Source organism: Athene cunicularia, assembly GCF_003259725.1.
Source record: "Athene cunicularia isolate RWA chromosome 2 unlocalized genomic scaffold, athCun1 chr2_part1, whole genome shotgun sequence".
In the NCBI taxonomy this organism is placed as follows: Eukaryota; Metazoa; Chordata; class Aves; order Strigiformes; family Strigidae; genus Athene; species Athene cunicularia.
In genome coordinates, this window is record NW_020799095.1 from 74,426,378 (window position 1) to 74,452,207 (window position 25,830).

Genomic DNA, 25,830 nt, shown 5'->3' on the forward strand with positions numbered 1-25,830 from the left:
ATTTATTTTAATTAACTTTTGAGTACTGGAAGCATCATACGATCTCCTGCTGTGTCCTTCTAGAGTGTTTAGCACCTAGAGGGTTACCTTAGATGGTTCCCTTTGTTTTCAAGTGTTTCTTTAGTTCTGCAAGAGTTAGGAATTGTTTTTTAAGATGCTAGAATAAGCAAAAGAAGTTTTAATCTGTGTTTCTGCCTGCCTGGTTCTTTCACTAGATTGATGAAGATGAACCATTATTCCTGAGTCTAATTGAAGATCTATTTCCAGATATCTATCTTGATAAAGTAGGCTATCCTGAACTGGAAGCTGCCATTGACAAACAGGTAACGTTTCTCTTGATCTGTGCTGCTGTGGCATAACTATCATGATGTGACATCTAAGAAAATTATTGGTGTTGAGTCTACCCAACTGTTAATAATACATTTTACTACTTAGAGGAATAGTAAGCTTTTCCATAAATCTGTACCATTGGCATTTTGTTATTAACCTTATTCTTAAGGGTGTTAATGAATTGTGGTTGCGGTGTCCTGTGGTTTTCTTGTCAGTCAGTCATTTGTGGTGTCCAGTTTTAAAAATGCATATATATATATATATGCTTGCCTTATGTGACCCAGGATTTAATATTTGTATGAAGTCTAACAGTCAGAACATGAGCTTGAGAAAAGATTTACCTAAAATGAAATTTTCTCTATTTCATCTTTCATTAGAGCTTTTGGAACATTTCAGTAGGACCAGTTTAAGAATATCAGTGGGATATAGAAAGCTAATGAAGTATGTACACTTAAGTGATCACCTCTGTTAAACTTTCCTCCAGAATTTCAATAATTCCTCAGAGTATTATCTAATAGTTAAACAGAGAAACAAAAATTCAAAAAAACTGTCAAAGACCCCCAAAAAATAAAAAAAAGAAAATCAGAAGTGTATTTCTGAAGAATTTGAGTATATGAGTTTTCATTTACTTACATTTAATGTGATTAGATACAAGTAGAAAAGTCTGCTTCTGACTTTCCTAACAAGGAAGAGTTGAATCATGAGCTAATATTTATAAAACTGTTTTGCTTTCTGTAGCTTATACAATTATCTTTAAGAAGAGACTCACACATTAAGCTTTTATGAGGGGAAGCTATAAGGAACTTGAATCTCGTGCTTTAAATTGTCATTTATAATAAATTAAAACGAGGTCTTAATAACATGTTCTTTGTAGCTCTGTTGTTGGTGATCTGTGAAACCAGACATAGAAAGTGTCAACCCTTTTAACAACAAATCATTATCACTTGTTTGTAAGTAGTGTGTAATGTCAGCCTATACTGAAGCAGTGTTGAAAACTTGAAGATCTTTACACACTGTGATTATCTTATGTAAAACAAAGTTTATCTAAAGTTCAGATCTAGGGATCTCATGGTAGCTTTTTAGTGCTATAACAGTGTTTAGAAATTTTGTTAGCTTATTTTGACTTTTTTTTTTTTTTTTTTGTAAAATCTGGGGAAACCAGAAATGGTTGTCTATCTTGTTTGTATTGGGAGTGAATTAAGGTTTTATTGAATGGAGCTCTTTGCTGTGTTTTCAGAGCTGTAATGACTCAGTACAGTGAAAACAACTAGGTTAGGACAGAATCAAGTTCAAGAGGAAGGAGGTTTTTATTAGAGGAAGGAGGCAGAAGTTGGGGAAGTATCATAATGAAGAAATAGTCGTGACTTGAATTAAAATGTTTTTCTATGTTTATATTTTGTGGTGGGTTCACCCCAGCTGGCAGCTAAGCCCTCACACAGTCACTTGCTTACTTTCCCCCAGTGGGTTGGGGGAACGATTCAGAAGGGGAAAAGAGAGGAAAAAAAGCCCATGGATTTAGATCAAGATGGTTTAATAAATGAAGAAAAAATTGCAAAGAAATAAGTAATGCAAAAGCAGTCTCTCACCACCATCAGACTGATGTCCAGCCAGTCTCTGAGCAATGGCTACTTTGGAGAAACTTCCCTCCAATTTTCTTGCATGATGTGGAGGAGTTGGTCTAGATGATCTTTAAAGGTCCCTTTCCAACCCAAACTATTCTATGGTTCTATGATATGGAGTACCCCTTTGGTCAGTTGGAGTCAGCTGACGCAGCTGTGTTCCCTCCCAAATTCTTGCCCAGCCCAGCCTACTCTCTGACAGGGCAGTGTGAGGGACAGAGAAACCCTTGATGCTATGCAAGCGCAGTTCAGCAATAGACAAATCAATGGCATCAACACTGTTTCAATAACAAATGTAAAACTTGGCACCATATAGGCTACTATGAGGAAAATTCACTCAATTCCAACCAGACCCAGTACATGTGTACAACTGTTAACAGGCGAACTTTTGAGAACATGTCAAGTCTGCTTGTGAACATACTTTTTTTTTTTGGTAAGAGAAATATCTAGTCTACAAGATTATTACAGAATCCATGAGTTTTAGAAATTGTTAAGAAAAGGTAAGTCTCCACTGATGGCATTGGATTAGAGTGAAGGAATGGCTAACATGACCATTTTGTTTTATGTGAAGAAAGTAATCAGTTCATATGCGTTCTGTCAGTACACCATTGGATTCTGGATATATTACTGCATATATGTGGACTCTGGAAACAAGTCAGGAGAATATATTCTATACAGGAAAGAAAGACAGCTTGACAGGTTTAGTGTCAGCTGTGAGACCTGTTAAGATGTAAATGATAACAGAACTTTATCATGTATCTGAAAAAGGTGCATCTGATGTCTTCGCTGTGCTTTGCAACCTCCATTGCTTCATGGTGATGAGGAGTTGGTGGCAGCATATACTTCATGGTTGCTGTTGATGAATTCATCTTGTGCTGCCTTCTGTTCTTGGCTTCCTTGCAGAGTGAGATAAATAAGCTGAACTGACATGAGTTTCGATACACGAGTAATATAGCAAGTGGTAGTGCCAGTTACACAGTTCTAACCGACTACATGACAGTAATTGTAAAAGCTGAGTTTTATCTTATCTGTAAAAAGTTAGTCCTCTTTTTACTGATAATATTTTCTGAGATATTTTGTGGAACATAATTTAAAAACAAATTATACTTGAATTAAAATATAATTGTTATTTTGAGAGCTTCATTTTTATAACATGATATTGAGGTTTTAGAAGGTTTCTTTGTTAAAAACATATGCTGTGCTATGAATCCTTAAGAAATAGTTCTAGCTTTTCTCTACTGGCTAAAAACTTGCTTGTTCACTTCCAGCTGAGTTACTTTCAGGAGCAACAGCAATACCAGTATAGTGAGATAACTTCTTTAAGCTTGGAACTAGTAAAAAGTAGTAAACAATCATATGATGTTTGATTTTAAAACATCATGTCTTTTCTTAGGACGATGATATTAAGAAGTTACTCAAAGGTCTGTCTGTACACTGAGAAACATATAACAAAATGTTTTACAGAAAAATTTTGGCTACTGTAAGCATTTAGAGACACAAATCATGATCATAAAAAGGCAGCTGTTCTGAGAGGCAAGTGAAAATGCTGTGTGCCTATGAAAGACATTGCTAGCAAGAATGTTTCTAAAATTCTTGGCTTTTCCTTGAAATGATGTTTTAACCCCAAGAAGAGCTAAACCACCCATGTTTTATTTTCTATTTTTCTGAATATATATTTGAATACCAAATATCTCTTCTTTTTCTAAACAGTTTTTATATACACAAAATCTTTACAAATTGTATAGTCATGCTGAAGATAGATTTTTTTTTTTTTTTTTTTTAAACATCAAAATATCTTATGCACTAAAACAGTAGTAGTTTGGTTTTCTGTCACTATTTATAGGTGGAGGAAGCTGGACTTGTTTGTCATCCTCCTTGGAAGCTGAAAGTTATCCAGCTTTTTGAAACCCAGAAAGTAAGGCATGGATTGATGACACTAGGACCTAGTGGTGCAGGCAAAACTGTTTGCATTCACACTTTAATGAAAGCCATGACAGGTATGTGAGTATTTATATTGTAAACTTTAAAACGCATTGTTTCTTCATTGAAAGCCTCAATTGCTTCATTGTGACAACATATTACTGGAAGAATCAGTTTGTGCGTTATAATGCTAATTATCGTGGTAGTATCTTTTAAAAGCTTAAAAATGTCTGACATTCAAAGTCATACAATACATATCTTATTTTCCATATTATGATACTTATATCAGGAGTTCTTATTCTAGAAACATTGAGAAGGAGGAGTACTGTCTGGGTAGACAGCTTGAGCAAGTGGTTAAAGCATCTCCCAGGTTTGGCTGAGGTAATGCTGAAACCTTCCCCTAATCGTAACTGTTAAGTCCTTTTTGAACACAGTTCAGCAGAGTGGTCTGTATCTACAGTACAGAATAATTACTTCTATCATTTGTTGCTGATAGGAGATAGTTTCTGGTTTAGACAGTGACAAAGTCTCTTTTGAAGTAAGCTTGTGTTACCCCATTTCACAAGCTTCAGTAGACTGCTTATACAATTTTCCAGAAATTGATAGTTCTGTAAAAAAACGCTCAGTCAGTCTCTCATCCATGCAATACCTTAGTGTGCTTAAAAAACACTGTAGTCTCTACATTAAAGTGTAAATGACTGTTCCATTTAGGAAAAAAAGCAGAAAGAACAGATAGTTGCATTAGAATATTTTCCTGTATTTCTGTAGCACAGAGATGTGAACTACTACCAAGATAAAGCTGCCACGATACATTTTCAAGCTGATCTGCCATAATCTCATGAAATATAAAACTACACAATTTGCCAGGCTTCTATCTTTACATGTTAGTGAACTCTGATTATAATTAAGATTTTAAGATAAACCATTTTTTTAGCTCTTTCTTTCAGCATCTTATTATTGGCTCCCAATTAAGTTTTAATATTGGGTTTTCTAAAGATGTCTGACACAGAATTTTTTCAAGCTGTTGTTAATGAGGAAAATATAAAGATTATATGATCATGGTATGGCTAGATAGAATTTAGTTGCTTAAGAGATTTCACAGGCATGTGCCGATATCATATGTTTTGTCTATTCCAAAGTGTATGCAAGTGCACAATGGGGAAAAACAAAAAACAGTCAATCATGTGGAGCATTTGTCTGGTATTTAGTCATTGAGTTTTAAAAAAATGGTTCCAAACCAAAGGCTTTAAAGATCTATTGTTTGATAAACCTTCAAAATGTTAAACTAAAGTTTGAATAATTTTCATCTTCCTGCTCTGTTGTTCCCGATGAATGTATGAAATGTGAATTGTACTTTCAGAAGTTTCAGAACTTTGTGTACTTTACATTTTGATGTCTCCAATTAACACATATTGATGTTTAGCAAGAGGTAAGTTTTCCAAGTAAATACAAAACTTATTATAATGTTCAATGTATATTAAACCATACATTTGGTTGTAATGATTTTGAATTTATCAAAGTTCTCTGATTGCTGACACCCCCCCACACCCCCCTCCCATTAAGTGATGATCTGCCTTTATAGATTGTGGACAACCACATCGTGAAATGAGAATGAATCCAAAAGCTATAACTGCTCCGCAAATGTTTGGTCGTCTCGATGTGGCAACAAACGATTGGACAGATGGAATATTTTCAGCACTCTGGAGAAAAACTTTAAGAGCCAAGAAAGGTATAATGGAAAACAATTCTCTCCAAAACAAAACAAGCTGCAGGACATCTCTCTAAAGCATATTAGCAGACTTCTTTGGGGTTTTTTTGACTTGCAGCAATATTCTAATGCTTCCATGTAAGAACTTCTGTCTGTTGTATATTCTCTGTTCTAAATGCTTTGCGGTCAAACTGTGTAGTGTAGCAAATACTGTTTCAATGAATTTGCTAATCCCTCTCTTTCAAATAATAGGCCCTTGCATGGAAGAAAAGTGGAAGATAAGAGTCAGTTCACCCAGCACTTGTATACTATAAAAAATTTTGGTGGTGTAGGATATCTACCTGGTCTCCAGCTGCTGTACTAGAAGGGTGTGAATCTCCTTTGTGTCATACCTGTTAACGCTGCACATACCATAGTCCATCTCAAATGACACTAGATAATACTACTGAGGCAACCAATAGCCTAAAATAACGCTGGCGTATATTAAACTACTATATTAACTTAAAGAGAGGCCTTGATGATTTGATGGTAGATGGGTTCTTCCTTGTTTTGTCTGAATATTAGTATGTGATCTTATCATTAGGCCTTAAGGACTAAAGAAAAATAAAATCTAATAGGCCTTAAGGACTAAAGAAAAATAAAATCTAACATTTGTTGCACTGTCAGTTTTCATACAAAAATCCTTAGTCTGTAAGGATACAGATACTTTTAAAATAGAAAATACTTTTGGATTTAATTTTGTTGGTTTTGTTTCAAATCTAGAAATGTAGCACCCTTGAGAATGTAGCATAGCATTAACTGTTGATTTTTCTATTTTTCCTCCTCAACATGAAATGTAAATTATCACACTCACATGACTTCCTCAGATTCACTCTTTGCAACACTTCTGTAATGTCTCTGTGAAGTCCAGAACATGTTGTGCCCAAGATGCCTGAGCTCTAGCTCTGAAAATCTCTAAATATAGAACTATTCCCCTGAGAGGTGAGAAAGTTTCTTATCAGAATCTTCTTGGTTCATACCTAGCCACACACCAAGCCACCCAAGCCTAGATAGTAAGGACTCACTCTGAAGGCAGATGAGAGTGGGACCATCTCTGACTAAAGGGCTATTTAGCGATGCACATCAGGGCTGGCAACTTCCTAGGGGACAGGGAGCCAAAACCAAGGGGGAATCTCTTTCCAGCCAGAGCCTGTTGCTCTGTACCCAGGTGAGGCGGGCAGGACAGAGGAAACAGAGAAACTAGGAAACAGAGGCAGGCTTTAAGATACATTTCTCTTACTAAATAGAAAGAGCTGGAAAAGCTCCAAAGGGAGGTGGATCAGGTTTACAAGCAGAAGAAAGAACAACAAGAATTTTTCTTCCCCTAATGGACATTATGAAAGCGAGCATGTTATTTGAGAGAGGAATTTTTCAAGCCTTCCTTTCATTTAATCTCACTACATTTACACAAACTCTTTGGAAACTAATGAATGGTGGTTTTAAATAGATACATAGTTTCTATATTCTTTATGTTAGATCAGTTGAAACGAACCTAATTTATTACTAGCATGAAGATTGGACCTATGAAGCTGTTTCAGACTCTTACAAACTGATGGCTTATGCCGAAGACACCTTATATACTGAGCAATGGATAATTGCTATCAGTAGGTGATGAAGCGAAATACTGAATTGTAATTGAGTGATGGAAATGGTAACTGTTTTAAAAGATGACATTTTAGCTGTGTGTGAATTCAGAATTCAAAATTTTTTCTGCAGAGAGAAGAAATTGATCTTTGAAGGAAACTAGAGCTCCCTCCATAGGCTTTTTTATCTGTTATTTTGGCTTATAGGTGACCACATCTGGATAGTTCTTGATGGTCCGGTTGATGCTATTTGGATTGAGAACCTTAATTCTGTACTGGATGATAACAGAACTCTGACTCTAGCAAATGGAGATCGGATACCCATGGCACCAAATTGCAAAATAGTCTTTGAACCTCATAATATTGATAATGCTTCTCCAGCAACAGTTTCAAGGAACGGGATGGTATTCATGAGCTCATCAGTTCTCAACTGGAGCCCTATCCTTGAGGTACAAGAGCTAAGTGATTGTTTATGTATTAAAAGTTTTACTGGATACTTATTCAACACTTCAGTGTTATTACTTTAGGATCTAATTTTGTGACTTTTTCTATGGAATGGATTTTACACTGTATAAACTTATAGGTCAGTATTTAATATAGAGATGTTCTTGGTAATTTATACAAGAGTGAATAATGTAATTTTTCCAGGAACATAGTCAACATAATACACTTGTAAAAACATCGATGTTTCACTGTGGGACAAATTTGTAATTCAAGGTATTTTATATTATTGAAGAACAACTCAGTTGTCAAAATAACAACTACTTGGCAACCTCTAGTACACTTCAGACCAAGGAAGAAGGAGGAGTAAACAGGCTGATTCAGGAATCTAGAAATCCTCAAGAAAATAGAAATTATCTTGATCTTTCTTAAAATTAATTTCAGTTGGGATTTAGAACCAAAAATAAAGTCAGTGCAGCATTGAAGTATGTAATTTTAAAATGGATGTTCTTACCTGGTTGTCTGTTAACATTTCTAGAAGCAAAATGTCTTAAGAACCATGCAGTGGTCACTCTCTCTCCTGCGTGGAATGAATCATTTAGAAAACCAGAACATGTTATAGGTGTGTTTTGGAGGGAAGAACAGCATATAACTTAAATTTCAAAGTGATGTATAAAGTGGGTTTTTTCTTGTATATGTCATATTTCATCTTCCAAAAACCAGACAAAATAAATCCTTATCTTAACTGAATGGTGTCAGTGATACAGTGAATGATACTTTTAGAGACTCGAGCATGCTATGTTTGTTTTTCATGTAGCAAATATCTTGGTAAAAATGAAATATAAGAGTTCCTGAGAATCTACCTAGTGTTCCATAGTAATATCTTTAATAAAAGCTTTCAGTATTTAATTCCAGTTTTCTTCCGTTTTAAGAAAACAGTGGAGACAATAGCAGTGAATAAAGTTGGTTTCTGATGAATTTTTTTAAAAAAATTCTTAAGCTCTCTATTGCCTTAGAAATTTATCAGTGAAGTAGGCTCCTCAGGATTAATGCTTTTTAAAAATTTAAATTAAAATAAATATTCATTTATTTTGATGTTATTTTTTTTGTTTTCTAGTCAGTCTTACTCATAATATTTTCTTGATGCTATTTTGCTTTGATGAAACATGGACTGTCTCATGAGTATCAAAAATTAAAACTTCCTTCCTTGTGGCTAAGAAAAGACAAATTTCTCAGGTTACTATGAGCTGACAGACTGACTATCCTTCTTTCTGGAAAGTATCATATTAAAAAGTTTTTTAAAATAATTTAAAAAATTTAATGTTTCACAGTTTCATTCACTCATTTAATTTTCCAAATCAAATAAGGTACCTGTGGAAGATACAAGTAATGCTCATATAGATTAATATTGCTTAACTAGGCAGAGGAAACTACAATTACCTTCATATTAACTTTCAGGTCTTAGTAGTTGAGGGAGCTTTTTGTAATGATTACCCTGTACTATTCTCAGATTTCTTATTGTTTTAACCCGTAAAGTTTCTCATGCGTGTAAGACTTATGTAGCTTGCTTGTTTATAACCAGATTCCTTGTACATAAATCCCTGATTTGTCCTGCAGTGGAGAAAAAGTTGGCATGCCATGGAGTGTGGTCTGTGGCACTGCCTAGAACAACCGTCCTTAACATATTAGAGGTTTCAGTACAGATGGAAATCAAAAGAGACAGTATGCTGCTGTCCAAGCAGTGCCTGGTGCTTCTTCCTGGGGCTGGAGACAGTGGAGCGCCCCTGGGGGAAGTGTGCCCTGGGCATGGAGTTATCAGGTGAGGGAGCTGTGGAAGGGGTGAGAAGACTTGTGTACCTTCAGGGAAGATAGACAGATCAGCAGGATCTTTGCAGAGACACTGCAGACTCAAGATCCCTAGTCCTGTAACGGAAAAGAGAGTGAGTTAGAGACTGCATTCAAAACTTTGGTGAACAGAAACTATCACCATGAGGAAGGCTGTAAGCTTGTGATTTCTGGCAACAGAAGCAAGGTTTCTTTTCCACCTGCAGATCTGAAATGGCAAGTCAGGTATAGTGCCCCGAGAATAGGTGTGGAGCAACAAGATCCACTAGGGCAGGCATCAGAACCCAGCTTAGCCTTAACCAATTATGAGGAAAAGGAGTGTGATTGTTGTCAGAGACTCCCTCCTGTGATGGAGGCACCCGTGTGCTGTGACTTGTTGCCTATGGAGGTTTGCTGCTTCTGAAGGACTAAGGGTTACTGCAGAGGGTTGTTACCATATTTCTCTAGTAGTGCCTAAGGCTTTCCCTTTTAGAGTGATATTAAATCATATGGAGCTGGCTGTTCAATCTCAGCTACTTAGCAACACTTGACAGTCTTCACTAATTTATTCAATAGGTTTCTTTACCAAGTCAAAAATGTTTGCATTCTTATTAGGAAAAGTGTTTATTAAGTTTCCTAAAACTTTGGCTGTTATTGAAGTTTTACCAATGCAAATACATGCAGTCAATGCAAGTGCCTTATGTATATTACTGCAAAACTTTTACCTTTTCTTTTTTTTTAATTAAACTAATACAGATACTTGGGAAAGTACAAGTGTAAATTATGCATCTAGGACAGTGGCTCCCATGGGATTCCACTCATGTTGTTCATTCCCATACTTAACAGGACTGCGTAGAGTCTACTGATGTTAGATTCTTCTAGCTCTGCCTCCTTGCATTGGTTAATTTGAAGACAACAACTTGAATGTTTCAGTTTAAATTGAACTATAGATTCATCTGTGAAGACAGCAAAACCAAAGAAAAGTGTTTTATTTTTCCTTATCTGTCATGATTTACGTCCTCACTTTAAAGTGATATGCAGACTAAATTTAGTTGTGTTGAAGTAACTGTTGCATGAAAGTAGTTTCACTTAATTCATGACCTTATGCTTTTAATTTATTTCAGTGGTAGGACCAGTCAAGAGGAAAGCAAGAACTTTTATTTTTTTTTTCTTTTGGATAACACAAAACAAATTACGTTCATTTCAGCCATGACACAATGATTCCAACCTCCCTTCCTCCCTCACCCCCCCCCATCATTTGAGCTAAGATCATTCATTTGTCTCTTGTTTTGTTTGGTTTTACTTCATAAATAAAGTATCTTGATGGCTTTTTCTAGAAATCTCCCTTTAAATCTATTTTGTAGTGCAATATACTACATATCGCAGAAGATTAGTGTAGATGTTAATCTTTCATTGCTCACTGGAGGATTTCCTTACTTTTGTAAGAGAATTAAATGGCATTTTCTTTCTTTAATTTCTAATTCTCAGATGCTGAATGAAGCATACTATTTGTTCATATTTCAGAAGAACGTTGAAAAATAATTAGAAAGAAATATGAATAGCTCAGGAAGTTGTTGTATATATTTAGATTCACCATCCTTATAATTTATAAACAGCTAACTATAGCAGCCTATTAGGATGCAATGTTATGATATAAGCAATTTCCAAATTCAGTGAAATAGATATCTAACTTTTCATATTGCTGTTCTTGTCTAACATGCTTCTTAACCAGCTTTTGCAAAGTGATCAAAGGTATTTGATGCATTACTCATCAACCTCCTCTAAAGCAAAAACATCTTACCAACTTTTCCACTTGCCCCTAATATCTTCTGAACAGCTAGTGAAGTTCTGGATATCTATTTTAAGTACTTCTGCCAATTAATCTTTAGTACTTTGTTTTCCACCTACTTGTTTTTAGAAAGCTTTTTCATATATTATAGCTACCTATTTGTAATCAGTCCCAAAGTTTATTTACTTTGGACAGTAAAAGATAGTGTTTCAAAAGATTATGAAGGCAGAAGTGTAAAAAGGAATCTCAGAAGCACGAAATTCTTGACGTTGGAAGGGACCTCTGGAGATTGTGTAGTTGAACACACCTCAAAGCAGAATCAACTAGAGTAGGTTGCTCAGGACTGTGTCTTGTTGAGTTTTGAGATGGAGACTCCAGAAGCTCCCCAAGAAGCCTGTTCCAGTGTTTGACGACCCTCACAATTAAAAAAAAAAAAAAAGTTCTTATGTTTAAATGGAATTTATTTTATTTCAGTTTGTGCCAAATTTTAATTTGAATTTTGGCGAAGAATCTGCAAGTGTATTTGCTGATGAGTGTATTTTGTGTAGGTGCCACACAGATCAGAGAAAGCTTCTGAGTAACTGAAAGAAGCGGGTCACTCACTACCTTGAGCTAAAGGCATCAAAGAATAAATCCTGTTCTATGATCTTGAGAAATAGGTATTTTTAATTAGATTTTAATTAGAGTTAGCATTACAGGTATTGAGATGCACAACAAAACCACTACACACGCCAGCAGACATCCCCCCCTGAAATCCTAACTTCTTTTTTACAACTGCCAGATGTTTCAGGGATACCCTGTATCACTGCTAGAAACTAATGTGCAGAATAAATTCAACTTATCTTCAGTACATACAATCTTTCTTTACAGAGTTGTTTTATACCTTAAACAGCTATTATGATTAAAAAATATTTGAAAATAATGTGGTTTTTTGTGCTGTTGAAAAATTTAAAGTGCTTTGTTCTTCAATATCCATATTTAAAATCCAGATGGAATTATGCATACTTGGGTAAATTTGACCTTCTGCTAGCCATGCCCTACTCAGCAGGCAGGGAATCTGAGCCCCCCCAAAGAAATCAACTTCCCATTCTTGCTGGACCTTTTGAATTACTAGAGTTGAATATGCTGAGACTTGCATTGGGAACTAAATTTATTTTCTCACCATGGTTTGTAACAGGGATTTTTGAAAAGATGTTCATTCCAAGAAGCTGAAATTCTACGTCAGCTGTTTTCTTCATCATTCCCAGACTTATACCGCTTCAGCATTCAATCTCTGCAATGCAAGACTGAGATGTTGGAAGCCTTTGTGATTATGCAGAGTATTAATATGCTGCAGGGCCTTATCCCACCTAAGGTAAAGTAGTGTGGATTTTTTAATATTTACCTAATCTAATGGAGATAATTTTAAATTATGAGATTATGTAAAGAGGAGATTCTTTGATAACTTGGAATATAAATGAAGATGCATGTTAATAAGGAATACCTTATTTTTTTTTTAAGAAAATAATATCCAGGATGTCCCCTTTTCACATTGGGATGTGATGTTTAGCACTGACATGTAGCATGCATCAGACAGCAGTTTTCCTTCTGTTTTTTTTAGGTGGATTGTTATCAGATTATAAATTAGAACTTTAACAGATCAAATGCTGTAATGGGCGATTAAAACTGATATTTACAGAGTGCTTTTCTGTATTTTGTGGTCTACTTGATATTGATTCAGTCTCTTCATTGATGAATATATTAGTAAATTTAAACATGACTGAAGGCTTTTAACTTGATGTTACTAATGATTCTCAAGTAGAATTTTCAGGCTATTGAAAATAAAAACCTAACTCACTCCTTCAGGAGCAAGGAGGGGAATTGACTGCAAAATACTTGGAAAGGCTGTACGTCTTCTCTCTTATGTGGAGTGTAGGAGCATTACTAGAACTGGAAGACAGATGCAAAATGGAACACTGGCTTCGAAACCATGCAACAATAAAACTTGATCTCCCCTGTATCCCAGAAGGCAGTGAAGATACCATGTTTGATTATTATGTGGCATCTGATGGTTAGTAACCCAGCTGGTGGTATGAAGTAAAACTTAAAAGTAATTTTTAAAATGTGCTTCTTTTAGAGAATTAATTCGGATTTTTTTTTGTAGCTGACCTTCTTTTGTGTTCCTTTAGCAAGTTTTGTTTTACAGCTACACTTTACTGGTGATGTTGTAGAAACTTTCTTCCCTGTTTCCTGTGAGAAATGAGAATGTGGATATATTGTTACAGAAAGCTGCATGGTCTCTGTGCCGATGAATTGTCAACTGAACAAAATTAGACAAACTTGTCCTTGTCATAATTTATGTAGGAAAGAGGAGAAAGCCTCTTAGATCCAGCTTGAGAGATTCTATGATGATATGATTCTATAATTTTGGTCTGAATTTACAGAGTGGGATTACTGTATGTGAATCAGAGGTGCTGACAGATCAGTCAAATCAATGGAAAACAAAAGATGGGATGATGCCTTGTATTTCTAAAACATTAATTAATTTTTTACTTATTAGGTCAATGGATGCACTGGAATACACGTGTTAAAGAGTATGTATATCCCAGTAGCAGCACTCCAGAGTATGGAACCATTCTTGTGCCTAATGTTGACAATGTGAGGATGGATTTCCTTATTGAAATCATTGCAAAACAGGGCAAGGTACTTTTTCTGTATTTCACATCTAAATAGTGCTAACACTACACGTGATAAAGTTTTTGAATCAGAAATTAAATATTATACTTTTGAGAAGGAAAAAATTTCTTTTTTTTTTTTAATATAAAATGGTGATTCCGGGAGCTACATTCATGTAAATATGCTTGAACTCTTGAATACTCACTGCTTCAAGATTTTTTTGTCTTCGCTCACCCATCCTTTCTGCAGCAGAAATAACTGTAATTACAGCTGAGATCAGGTCAGACAGAAGCAATTCTTTCATGTAGCTGTTGGAGAGGGGGCAGCACACAGGGCAGCAGAGTGCCAGATTTTGCTGATATGAACTCTACCCACATAGGGCAGTTACAGAGTTTATGTACCTTTAGGTTATTCAACTCATTCTTCACCAAAACTGTGTCAGATAATCAGAATATGGTAAATAGCAACAGCAGTTAAAATATTTCAGATAATGAGGCTCTAGAAGGTACATCCTCTTTTAGAGAAACAATGCCTTTTATGAATAATTCATTCCTTTTTTAGTTAAATCGTGCTGACTGACATGACTGTTAACTGCATATACTTTTAACTTGTCAGGCCTGCAAAATTCTATGAGACTTAAACTATTTTGCTTCCACACGTCCCTTGTTGAGAATTCACTTTACATAGCTTTTCTAGTTTCATTTAAGTTCATAAGTTAAATGGGATTGCTGAGGCTTTGCCAAGACACCCAGTTCTTGTGTTTTGTCTTATGTTGTCTTATGTTGTCTTTGTCTAGGCTGTCCTACTAATTGGTGAGCAAGGAACTGCAAAGACTGTCATCATCAAAGGTTTTATGTCAAAGTATAACCCTGAAAGCCACATGGCTAAGAGTTTGAATTTTTCATCTGCAACTACGCCATTAATTTTCCAGGTATAGTAGTCATTCACTTTCTAGTACAATGTGATTGGCCTCAGAGATTGTTCTGAGAATTTGCCAGGAAGATGCTTCTGCAAGTGGTTTATTTAATTGAAAATTAGTGCAGAAACTAAAAAGCACCTGCTCAAAAGGACTGTGTCCTAACAAATGATTTAAAAGCCTTCTGAAAAACTATGTTCCCTTCAACTTATTTGGTAGTTATTGAGCTGTTCTTGGACTATTACAATATCATGCATATTATTTGTTTCATCAAATTTCATGTTTTTATGTCAAATGTATAATTCTCACTAATTGGGTAGAGCTGTCAGTGACTTCCCTCAGATTTCCCTAAAAGCCATGAGTAAAATAAGTGTTACCCACAACAGTCTGTCATAAAAAGTGTGCTGTCTGCAATTTAAATTTCAGTAAATTAAATTACTCATTAAAAAAGTAACACATGCAGTGCAGCTGCTCTGAATAGAACTATGAATACTTAAATCCTAAACTGTACAGCCTGTCCAAATTTCTACTGAGTTACTTTGAATTATTTTAAGTTTCTTTAACCTTCTGGCAATATATATGGGAAATATTTTTAATGTGGTTTGGTATGCCAAGCCAAAGTGCTGTCTGTGCTGTAATCAGAATTGCTGTCTGCAAGCCCGATGCCTCATCTATCATCTGCATTTATAGCATAGTAGAAACTATTAACATGTTTAATATACAAATATGTAATTTTGGTCTTATTTTCCTTAGTATTATTCCTTCTATTGATTAGACTATGTAAACAAAAAGTAGTGTTGGTACATCTATTTCTATAAAATAGATGTCAAGTTTATTGATCATCAAGATATCTTAAATAGATGTGCAAGTCTTAACAGTCAAATCTCTGATAACAGTCTAGACCAAAGCATTGTCTGTTACGACACATGCTTTAAAATTACTGACTTTTAAAATGTCAGTCTAACTGATGCCACTTGTGTAAGGGGGCATTCCAGGTTTCTGTACAGGAGCCTAGGCACAACATAAGAATGCAGGTATTTAGATTAACACTAAAGAATAGCTATGCATGGTTAAGAGAGCTGTCACTTGGTATAGAATAAATAAAAAATGGACCTTAAGAAGAATGGAGTAATGGAAAGATGATGGGAAGAAAAGTAGTGATAAGTCTACTAAAATTATTTCATCAAGTCTATGTATGTGAGTTTAATTATCACTGTATGCTTTTATGAATACATTGATGTCTGCTGGAAACATCTTCAAGAATCACATCTTTCGAATCTGACAGATTATTAGTTTAATCTTTATTGCTAGCAACCATGAATTTTGCTGATAAATAAAATGAAAGAAAAGTTCAGAATGGTTTCAACATTATGAAACGTTAGACATGGTTGTCTATGCTAGATATTTGTTCTATCTGATACTAACCTAATGCTGTATAGCATGAGATTTCAGACATTCTAGTTGAACCAGTACAGTTACTTCCATCAGATATGCTATCTAAACCTTCCTTAGTAAAATTCTGTATAACAAAATTATCAATATGTTTATCTGACTGAATCATGTATGAAATGAAGGGCTCTTTGTAATTATGCTAATAATTGTCTTTTAACAGCGTACAATAGAAAGTTATGTGGACAAGCGCATGGGCACAACTTACGGTCCACCTGCAGGCAAAAAGATGACAGTCTTCATTGATGATGTGAATATGCCCATAATAAATGAATGGGGAGATCAGGTTAGTTTGTAAAAGAGGAAAAAAGAAGGCAAAATATATTTTCTTTCTTTCTTTCCTTGCTGATTTCTCAATCTGATGGTAGGTGTTAAATTTCATATGTAGTGCTTAATTATTAAACAGTCTTTTTAAAGAACCCATCTAGTTTTATGTTGTCATGTATTAATTGAAAATAAATATATTGACTACAAGAAGCAGTTCAAATACTTCTTAAAACATGCCCGTATAGTTTTAACAATGTTTTTTACCGATGTTCATTTTTTAATTTAAAAAAAATGTAAAAAATTAATTAGAAAAAAACCTTTGGCACACAAATTGTGATAGCAAACTGGCTGTGTAAATGATAAGTAAAATACTGTGAATGCTGAGAGGTAAGAAGTGACTTCTCTGCTTTAAAAAATTTGAAGTAATCATGATGTACATTGGCAAGATTATTCTGAAGTATATTGCTTTGGAGACTAGTGTTAGAATTTCTAGAGAAGTATAGTCATATAATGTACTGTCTATAGGATGTTTTCAGCTCGTCAAACAGAAAATCAGGGGGTCCGTTTATGGCTAAGGAAAGGAATCTTACGTTCTTTTGTATGCCAGTAGTCTGTGTTTGCACCTTGGAAAAACATGCTTGTGATTTCTGCACATGGATTTCATCAAAGTACTTGGTAGCAAATGCAACATGTGGAGATGCATCATTTTTGGCTTGATTAGAAGAAACTGGAAATTTTTTTTTAAAAGGAAGAAGTATTTCCATACAACACTGTTGGAAATCATGCAGCATTCAAGCAAGAATGGAATGAAGTGTGAAGGATTAGTTCTAAACTAGGGATTCCCCTCTACTCCCAGGATTTTTGTCCATAGATACTACCAATGAAAAAGACAATCTAAATATGCTTATTGCTAGCAGTGCATTTTTCTCCAGAAGTATATAAGCAGAGGTTTTGGGGAGAAAATAATAGTGTAATCTTTATGAGGTCTTTCAAGTACATAAGTATGTTTTGTATTTTGTTTAGTTGAGTGTATAATATTCTGTTATATAATACCTGTTATATAATATATTATATATTATATAATATATTATATAATACCTGTTATATTATATAATACCTGTTATATAATATTATTTTACAGGTCACTAATGAGATAGTTAGGCAGCTGATGGAACAGAACGGACTGTACAACCTGGAAAAGCCTGGTGAATTTACCAACATTGTGGACATTCAGTTTTTGGCTGCCATGATCCACCCTGGGGGAGGTCGCAATGACATTCCACAGAGGCTCAAGAGACAATTTTCTGTGTTCAACTGTACTCTGCCTTCTAATTCTTCCATTGACAAAATTTTTGGTAAAGGGAAATTAGCTTTGTATCCATTCCATTTTTGAAAGTGGTAGTTGTTTTTTTCTTCATTCCTCTATTTGTAAACATTGTGATTACAATAGAGGCTTAATTCCCTTCTGATTTGCTTACCAGCATATTGTCCTTTGGTAATCAGTCCCCACCTGCAACTTCTTTTGTGGCCAGCAGGACTAGGGAAGTGATTGTTCCCATGTACTCAGCACTGGTGAGGCTTTACTTTGAATACCATGTTCAGTTTTAAGCCCCTCACTAAAAGAAAGATTTGAGGTCCTGGAACACATCAGAAGAGCAACAAAGCTGGTGAAGGCTTTAGAGCACGAGTTTTATGAGGAGTGGCTGAGGGAACTGGGATTGTTTAGTCTGGAAAAAAGGAGGCTGAGGGGAGACCTCATCACCCTCTACAACTGCCTGAAATGAGGTTGTAGCGAGGTGGGTGTTGGTCTCTTCTTCCACGTATCAAGCAATAGGACAAGAGGAAATGACTTCAGGTTGTGCCAGAGGAGGTTTAGATTGGATATTTGAAAAAATTTCTTCAGTGAAAGGGTTGTCAAGCATTGAAGCAGGCTGTCCAGGGAAGTGGTTGAGTCACCATCCCTGTTGGTATTTAGAAGATGTGTAGATGTGGTGCTTAGAGACATGGTTTAGTGTTGGACCTGGCAGTGCTAGATTAACAGTTGTACTTGATGATCTTGAAGGTCTTTTCTAACTTAAATGATTCTGTGGTTATCAATCTGTAAATTTTACAGGTCCCGTCATATCTCTGATTCTGTTGGTATGCTGTGTTAGGAAAAATGGCAAGAAGGCCATTCCTGGATTCAGTGACAATGCTGGAGAATAGCTAAGATGCTACTGATGCTAAGGATGAGTGACCTTTCACAAAGGACAGGATTTGTCTCAGATAAGAGATTAGTATTCAAAGGCTGTGGAAGCTATTTTGATAGAAAATATTTTTAACAGTTAATTAAGAGCTAAATAGTGAGCTAGTGGCAGAATGGTGTTAAGACCGGGTGAATCAAGATTTGAGTAAAGACTGGAAAGCCATTTCAACAGATTTGACAAGGTTTGGGGAATTAAAATAAGAAAAATAAGAATATTGTAGCTCTTGGTGTTGTGTTAGTATGTTTTAGAAAAATCTTTCATTTGGCATTTTTTTTTTTTCCACAGGTGTAATTGGAGAAGGGCACTATTGTGGTGAGCGGGGATTTTCAGAAGATGTGAAGAAAACAGTAGCCAAACTGGTTCCACTGACACGCAGGCTATGGCAGATTACCAAACTAAAAATGTTGCCCACACCAGCCAAATTCCATTATGTCTTCAACCTTCGAGATCTCTCAAGGATTTGGCAAGGAATGCTGAATAGTACATCAGAAGTGATCAATGAACCAAAGGTAAGTGCAGCACATCAGTGGCTTTGTGTATCATTATAGTGTAGCAAAGAAGATGAACAGTGTAATTTATTGGCAGTTGAGTTCACTTTAGAAAAATATAATTTCTGATTAAAAAAGTTTTCAGTGTTTGAGGCAAAGATGTTTTAGTCTAGCTTTTACAGTGCCAACTGAAATGACAATTTTGTTTCATAACTATTACAAGAAATGCTTCTTTTGACAGAAGAGGGTTTGCTTCTGTCTGCTTGTTCTATTGACACATGCTGGTTTGTTTGAAAGAAGAGAGCAAAGAAAATTATGAGAAGCAATGAACTTATTTTAACCCAGTGAAAACACGTACATATTGATTAGAAAAACAACTAATTCTTCTCTCTCCAATAGTGTCTTAAGGCTTTCAGTCACTGCCTAATATCTGAGTATAAAATGATTTCTGGTTTATGGTTTAAAATTAAAAAGTAGTAATGAGTAATACTGATTATTTTTTTTTTTTGATAATCCACCTTTCTTCCAGAAAAGCTCAATAATTTATGCATCACTTATCTTTTAATTTTTTTTAAGGAAAAGTCTTTTAGTGTTTTGAGCATGGAAACATGAAGTGCTGGAAAAGCAATGTTTATGGTAATCATGGAAAACTTATTATACATTTGCGTTATAGAATTACTTAATCTTTAATGTACTTCCCCACTTCTTGAATAAGCTCCTGAATTCTACTACATTTAAAATTTAAATTTTAGAATTGATTTTAATTTCTGAAGCTAAAAATATGCAGCACTAAGATGATTATATGTGTATATATATTCTCAATTAATGCCTTTTGAAGTATAGCAAACAGTTGCTCAAAATCTGATTGTATAAATTTACATATTAGTTTTGAGACTTGACATAGCATGTGTCATTTGTACAAAGTACTGTAAACTCAAACAAGGGGTCTTCAAGGAGTACTTCAAAGTTTTTCTACTATTGTGTAGTAATAGTGAAGGATAAAACCAGTGCTGATAGGATTAAGAATCTGACAGGTTTTCTTTCTCCATCCTATGACCAAACTGAAGGACTTTAAAGGTATATGGAATTTGTAGAAGGAATAATATAAACACTTATATGTGGTTTTTTCTTTAACTACTTTAAATATAGTATTGGGAGTGACATATGTGTTTGGCATGAAATTATTCATGCCATGATGCTATTATTTCCATGCACCTTCTACTTAATGACCAGTTAAAAAAGAGTTTTATCAGTGCATAAACATGTGTAAACAGGTATGAAAATAGGGAAATAAAAATCTTGATTTGGTAAACACTCTCTGGTTTGGAATGCTAGATTAAGCTTCTTGCACACTCAACTGAATGTAAATTTAAAATGCTCTTGAGCAGAATGAAAAGCTCAATGTATCTCTCCTGAATAACCCCCTAAATACTACTGTTTCTTTTCTAGTGTTAACATGATTTAAAAATAAATAAATAAAAGCAAGCATGACTTTTTAAATTGGCTTAGCTTTGTTACAAACTTAATCTGACTGAAATGCTGCTCTTTTTTTTTTTTTTTTTTTTTTTTTTTTTTTGCTGATCGTTTCACAACCTCAGAAGATGTAAACTGGTTTGATGCAGCTGTGGCAAAACTCATTGAGGAGGAATTTGATGAAGCAAAAGCTTTGCTGGATCCTGAAACTGATGCATTCTTTGTTGACTTCTTAAGGGATGCACCTCAAAGAACTGGTAAGGATGGACTCTGATAACCATGGAGATGGTTAGAAGAATAGGGAAAGGGAATATGGTAAAACAGATGCTAATAGAAATATGCCTTAAAAATGCATAGTAAGTCCATGCATCAAGGGTGGCTGTTCTGTCCAGTGACTTTGAAGGTAGTCTGTGTTACCAAGTGTGGCACATCTTCATATTCATGGGTTTTTAAAGTCTGTATTTATATTCAGGTTATCTGTATAGGAGAGCCTTGCTTCCATTTCCATTGTTGTTGTAGACAGACAAAACTGCCATAGTGAGCATTAGTCTATACTGTTCTAAAACGATGAAAGAATTGTGATATGAATGACTTGAAGTGATGGGGTTGCAGTATTAGGTAGAGGATATCACGCCAGCTACCATCCCCTAGAAACTGAAAGAATATTGGCTCTGGGCTAATCTAGCTCTTCTTAGGAAATACCCAGTACATGATTTTGTAACAAATGAGTATTATTTCAAAATCTCCTCAATGCTAGTAAAACCTCTTGAATTATCCATATGATTTATAACAATGTCTTTTAAATAAAAACACTGTCACTGACCTTGCTAAATGACCTGGGAATGTTTGATAGTTGATGCAAAAGAACAGAAAACAGTTGTTCGGGTTTTGGGGAAGGTCATTATTTAAGCCACTGGATGATTCAATTATCTGTGTTCATATCAGTGTAATGATGGGTAGTGGAGGCAATAAGAAGTTCGCATAAGTGGTCAAATGCCACTTAAATGTCTTCTTGGATAATTGAAGTAGTCAGAAGGCAGTAACAAAAGGAGACTAAACGATAGAATATGTTTGATTGGAAGGAATCAGATAGAAGTAAAAAGCAAACTGGTGTGAGAAAGTAGTCAATTACATTGTTAAATAACTTGCTAAACTGCAACAATGTGGAGAGGACTGAAATGTAAGTCAGAATGCATACTGAGAGAGTGAAGAGCGACTTTTAATGTGAACATTTTAATACACACCAGAAACCATTATATTGAACTGAAAAATAAATGCAAAAAGCAGCATGCATTTCTCAGATTAATTTGCTTCCTGGTGACAGTTTAAATGTACCTGCCCTGTAACCTTCCTTTTAGCATGAAACTTCATCTAAATACAAAGTAGGAGGCCCTCATTTAGAAATGCTATGTTTTGTCCTCAATATGTTTGTCAGAGCCTCAAGAACACCTTCCTGTTTTGGCTTTAAATGAAAAGAGTAACAAGTATAATTTTGTTTTAATTGTCCCTTTAAGGGAATTTAGTCTTGCCATTATGATGGAAGTGTAAGAACAGGAGCTGGTTTTCTGAGCTCTTAAGTATATCTAAAAAATACATCTGACATAAATTTCAAATAACCCTATGCTCAGGTTAGTGATATGTTTACATAGAGTCCCTGTATCTCTGGGTTGTACAGTCAACATATTTGTCCCTGAGATAAATACATGAAAACTTGAGATGATGTAGCTTAAACATCAGCTTTTGGATCTGAGCTTCACAGAAATTGTTAGTGGTGCTAGTGTTCTCGAGACCCTCAAACTGTTCAAAGGTGTTTTTTATCAGTTAGTTTTGACATTGCTGTTCGTACTTGTGATTCTGAATCTTTAATCTCAAGAGTTTAAAATTATATATTACACTAGCTGCCTCTGTAAATAATGTAAATGCCTGCCATTTCTTAGGTTTAGTATTTGATCATGCTGTCTTTTGACATTATTAATAACTTCAGGAAAAGGATTAAGCTGATATAATTCTCTTAAATAGTTCGAAACTCTCAAAACGTCACTACAATTTAACTCCTTGCTGTATTCCTTATTAGTTCCTTATCAGTAGCTGATGTTTAAATGTCTCATTCAACTTGTAAGAAACTTATTTTCACCTGGAATACTCCTTTTTTTTTAGCAGTGTCTCTGCAGGTTAAAATATGTTGGTTAATTTAATTAGGCCTTAATCTAAAGGAGAGTTCATATATGCAGAAATAATACAAACATTAAAAAGTTCTGAAATTAAGGGGACTTCAGACATACGCAGAATGCAATATAAAGGACAGCTGAATGAGAGTTAATTGTGACTTTATTTTGAGAGATTTGATTCTGTGGTAAAAGGCAATTTCCTTAAACTGTGGTTTTGTTTTGTTTTTTTTTATATATATATATGTGTGTATATATATATGCATATATGTATGTTTAGGTTTTAGTGGGTTTTGTTTTGTTTGTTTGCGGGCTTTGTTTTTGTCTTTTTTTTTTTTTTTTCCTGGAAGTTGTGTGATTATTGGACCACTGCTAATTTGTAAAAGCAAAATATGCAAGAAGGAAATGAAGAAAAAATTAGTGAGAAAAATATTATATAGTTTGATTGCTTTTTTCCCCCTTTTACTTCCTTTTCCACTGATTTCCAGTGCTTTATTAAGCATTAGGGAAATACTTATTTTACTGGAATTACTTGTTTCATTGCTTTTAATTCCACGAGTTAGAGATAATATTGTGAATAATGTATTTCTTTGGTAAATAAGAGGAGGCTTGGCAAAAATCAGTCAGTAACGACTGATTCACAGTAACTGAAAAAATATATCTGCAGCATATAGATCACGAAATCTTGAAACTAATGTAGCTAGTTGTATGTAAATAGGAGCGAAATTGTACTGTTTACTATTTTTTTTTCAGGAAAACCAAACCAACCAAAAAACCCCATGGTGTCTACTTGCTGGCACTCTTCCAATTAAGTTTGTCAATTATTTGCTGATAAAGTATGGACTGGATAAGCAGTGAGATGGACTGAAAATAGGCTGAACGGCCAAGCCCAGCGGGTAGTGATCTATGGCACAAAGTCTAGCTGGATGCCAGTAACTAGTGTTGCACCCCAGAGGTCAACACTGGATCCAGTTGTCCAGTTGTTCAGCACCTTTATTAGTCATTTGGATGATGGGGCAGAGTGTACCCTCAGCAAGTCCCCAGGTGGCACAAAATTGGGAGGAGTGGTTGATGTGCCCGGAGGGTTGTGATGCCATCCAGGGGGATACCAGAGAGAGTCCAACAAAGGGTCACAAAAGAGGACTAAAGGACTCTTCTAAGAGGAAAGTCTGAGAGAGCTGGGACTGTTCAGCCTGGAGAAGAGAAGGCTCAAGAAGATCTCCTCGATATGTATAAATACTTGGAGGGAGGGTACAAAGAAGGCAGAGCCAGGCTCTTTTCAATGGTGCCCAGTGACAAACCCAGAAGCAGTGAGCACAAATTGAAACACAGGAAGAGTTCATGAACTCTGAACTTGAGGAAACTCTTTTTTTACTGTGAGGGTGACTAAGCACTGGCACAGGTTGTCCAGAGCAGTTGTGGAGTCTCCCTCCTTGGAGAAATTACAAAAAAGAAACTACAGAAAATATTAATTGCAAGTTTTTACTGCAATATTTATTTACCATCATTCTTGGGTGCTACTTTTGCTTCTAGCATCTAAGTTAATTTCAGTTTTTCATTATTCAAGTTTTAAATGTAAAGAAAGAAGGCTCCTTAGTTTTTGCTGGCTTTGTCTTTCAGAATTAAGCAGCTGAATTTACCATTCCTTGTATAGGGTATAGGTAGCACTCTCATATATACATCTAATATGTAATATGTACAATAAAACTGGTTCTGGGTTGTTAAAGAGACTTCTAATTACCCTCACTTACTCATCCCCAGATTGATCCTTCGTCAATCATTTAAACTGCTAAGGTTTTGTTACTTGCTTTTTGTTCTAGGTGAAAAACCAGAGGAAGTTCATTTAGATATTCCCAAAATTTATGAGCCTATTTACTCCTTTCATCAGCTACGGAATCGTTTAAATATGTTTTTACAAGCATACAATGAGAATGTCCGTGGAACTGGAATGGACATGGTTTTCTTTGAGGATGCTATGATTCATTTAGTCAAGGTACAGTCTTATTGGATTGCCATTTGTTGTTGTTGTTCACTTGCCCCCAGCACCTATGAGTGGACGTATGCATGAATCAAGGTAAATTACTTCTAAAACTAAAGCAAGTAATGTATTGCTAGCAAATATTTTGTCTGTCACTCTGTGACTAGGTGTTAAAACTCCACTTTTCTGAAAATGGATTGTAGTGGATGTAACTACTCTTTTATATCTACTTTTATGTCTGCTGGGATCATGGTCATAACTATTCTATTTCAACCTTTTTCTTGTTAATTCGCTGAGAGCCCTTCCTGTCTTTGGAATGAGTCAAATAAAATTCAGATTAGGACATGATTTTTTGTTTATGAAGGAGTAGGCACAGCAGAGAAGGAATAAATGTAGTCCAAACTTCCTTTGTAGATCCACAGTATGCTCACTTCTATTAAAATTATTTTGAATATGGATTGGAGCTGACCATAATTTCTAGTACACCACAGCTTGATAGCATTGTCCACACAGGCTTCATACAAAGGAGAACTTTTTTTTTTTTTTTTTAAACTAAAACCCCTATTGTTTCTCAGTTGCACAGTAAGATTAGCTGTATTTCTTATCATAAATTATTAAGAAGTGAATATTGGATTGTACCATCCTAACAAATAGTATAATAAATATCAAAACAATTTAAATTTAGTTATAGTTGTCATACACATTGCATCTGCAGATTTCAAAATTTTGGGGTGGATTCTTGTCATTTCACAAAATTAATCCCTTTCCTTTAAGGTCTTCCCTGAAAAGGATGGATGATATTCTGCTATAGATTTCTTTAGGAAAATTGTTAAATCATCATGACACTCACTAGCAAGTTTGTGGTTTATTCCCAGTAAAAAAATCTATTTAAATTCAGGATCTAGCAAAAAAATACTTTTTTTTTTTTTTTTTTTTTTTT

General features: G+C 35.0%; 1 protein-coding gene across 1 annotated transcript in view; it reads left to right on the top strand.

The window, feature by feature from the left end:
* DNAH5 (dynein axonemal heavy chain 5) overlaps positions 1–25,830 on the top strand; it is a 132,740-nt gene that overhangs the window by 64,033 nt on the left and 42,877 nt on the right. The window contains exons 41-54 of the mRNA XM_026841388.1: positions 216–323; positions 3,793–3,946; positions 5,452–5,598; positions 7,407–7,648; positions 12,431–12,607; positions 13,099–13,303; positions 13,793–13,935; positions 14,705–14,839; positions 16,437–16,559; positions 17,682–17,895; positions 19,072–19,295; positions 20,610–20,637; positions 20,897–21,004; positions 24,733–24,905. Of these exons, the coding sequence (XP_026697189.1) occupies positions 216–323; positions 3,793–3,946; positions 5,452–5,598; positions 7,407–7,648; positions 12,431–12,607; positions 13,099–13,303; positions 13,793–13,935; positions 14,705–14,839; positions 16,437–16,559; positions 17,682–17,895; positions 19,072–19,295; positions 20,610–20,637; positions 20,897–21,004; positions 24,733–24,905 (2,181 nt within the window). The remainder of the gene's footprint in view (positions 1–215; positions 324–3,792; positions 3,947–5,451; positions 5,599–7,406; positions 7,649–12,430; positions 12,608–13,098; positions 13,304–13,792; positions 13,936–14,704; positions 14,840–16,436; positions 16,560–17,681; positions 17,896–19,071; positions 19,296–20,609; positions 20,638–20,896; positions 21,005–24,732; positions 24,906–25,830) is intronic.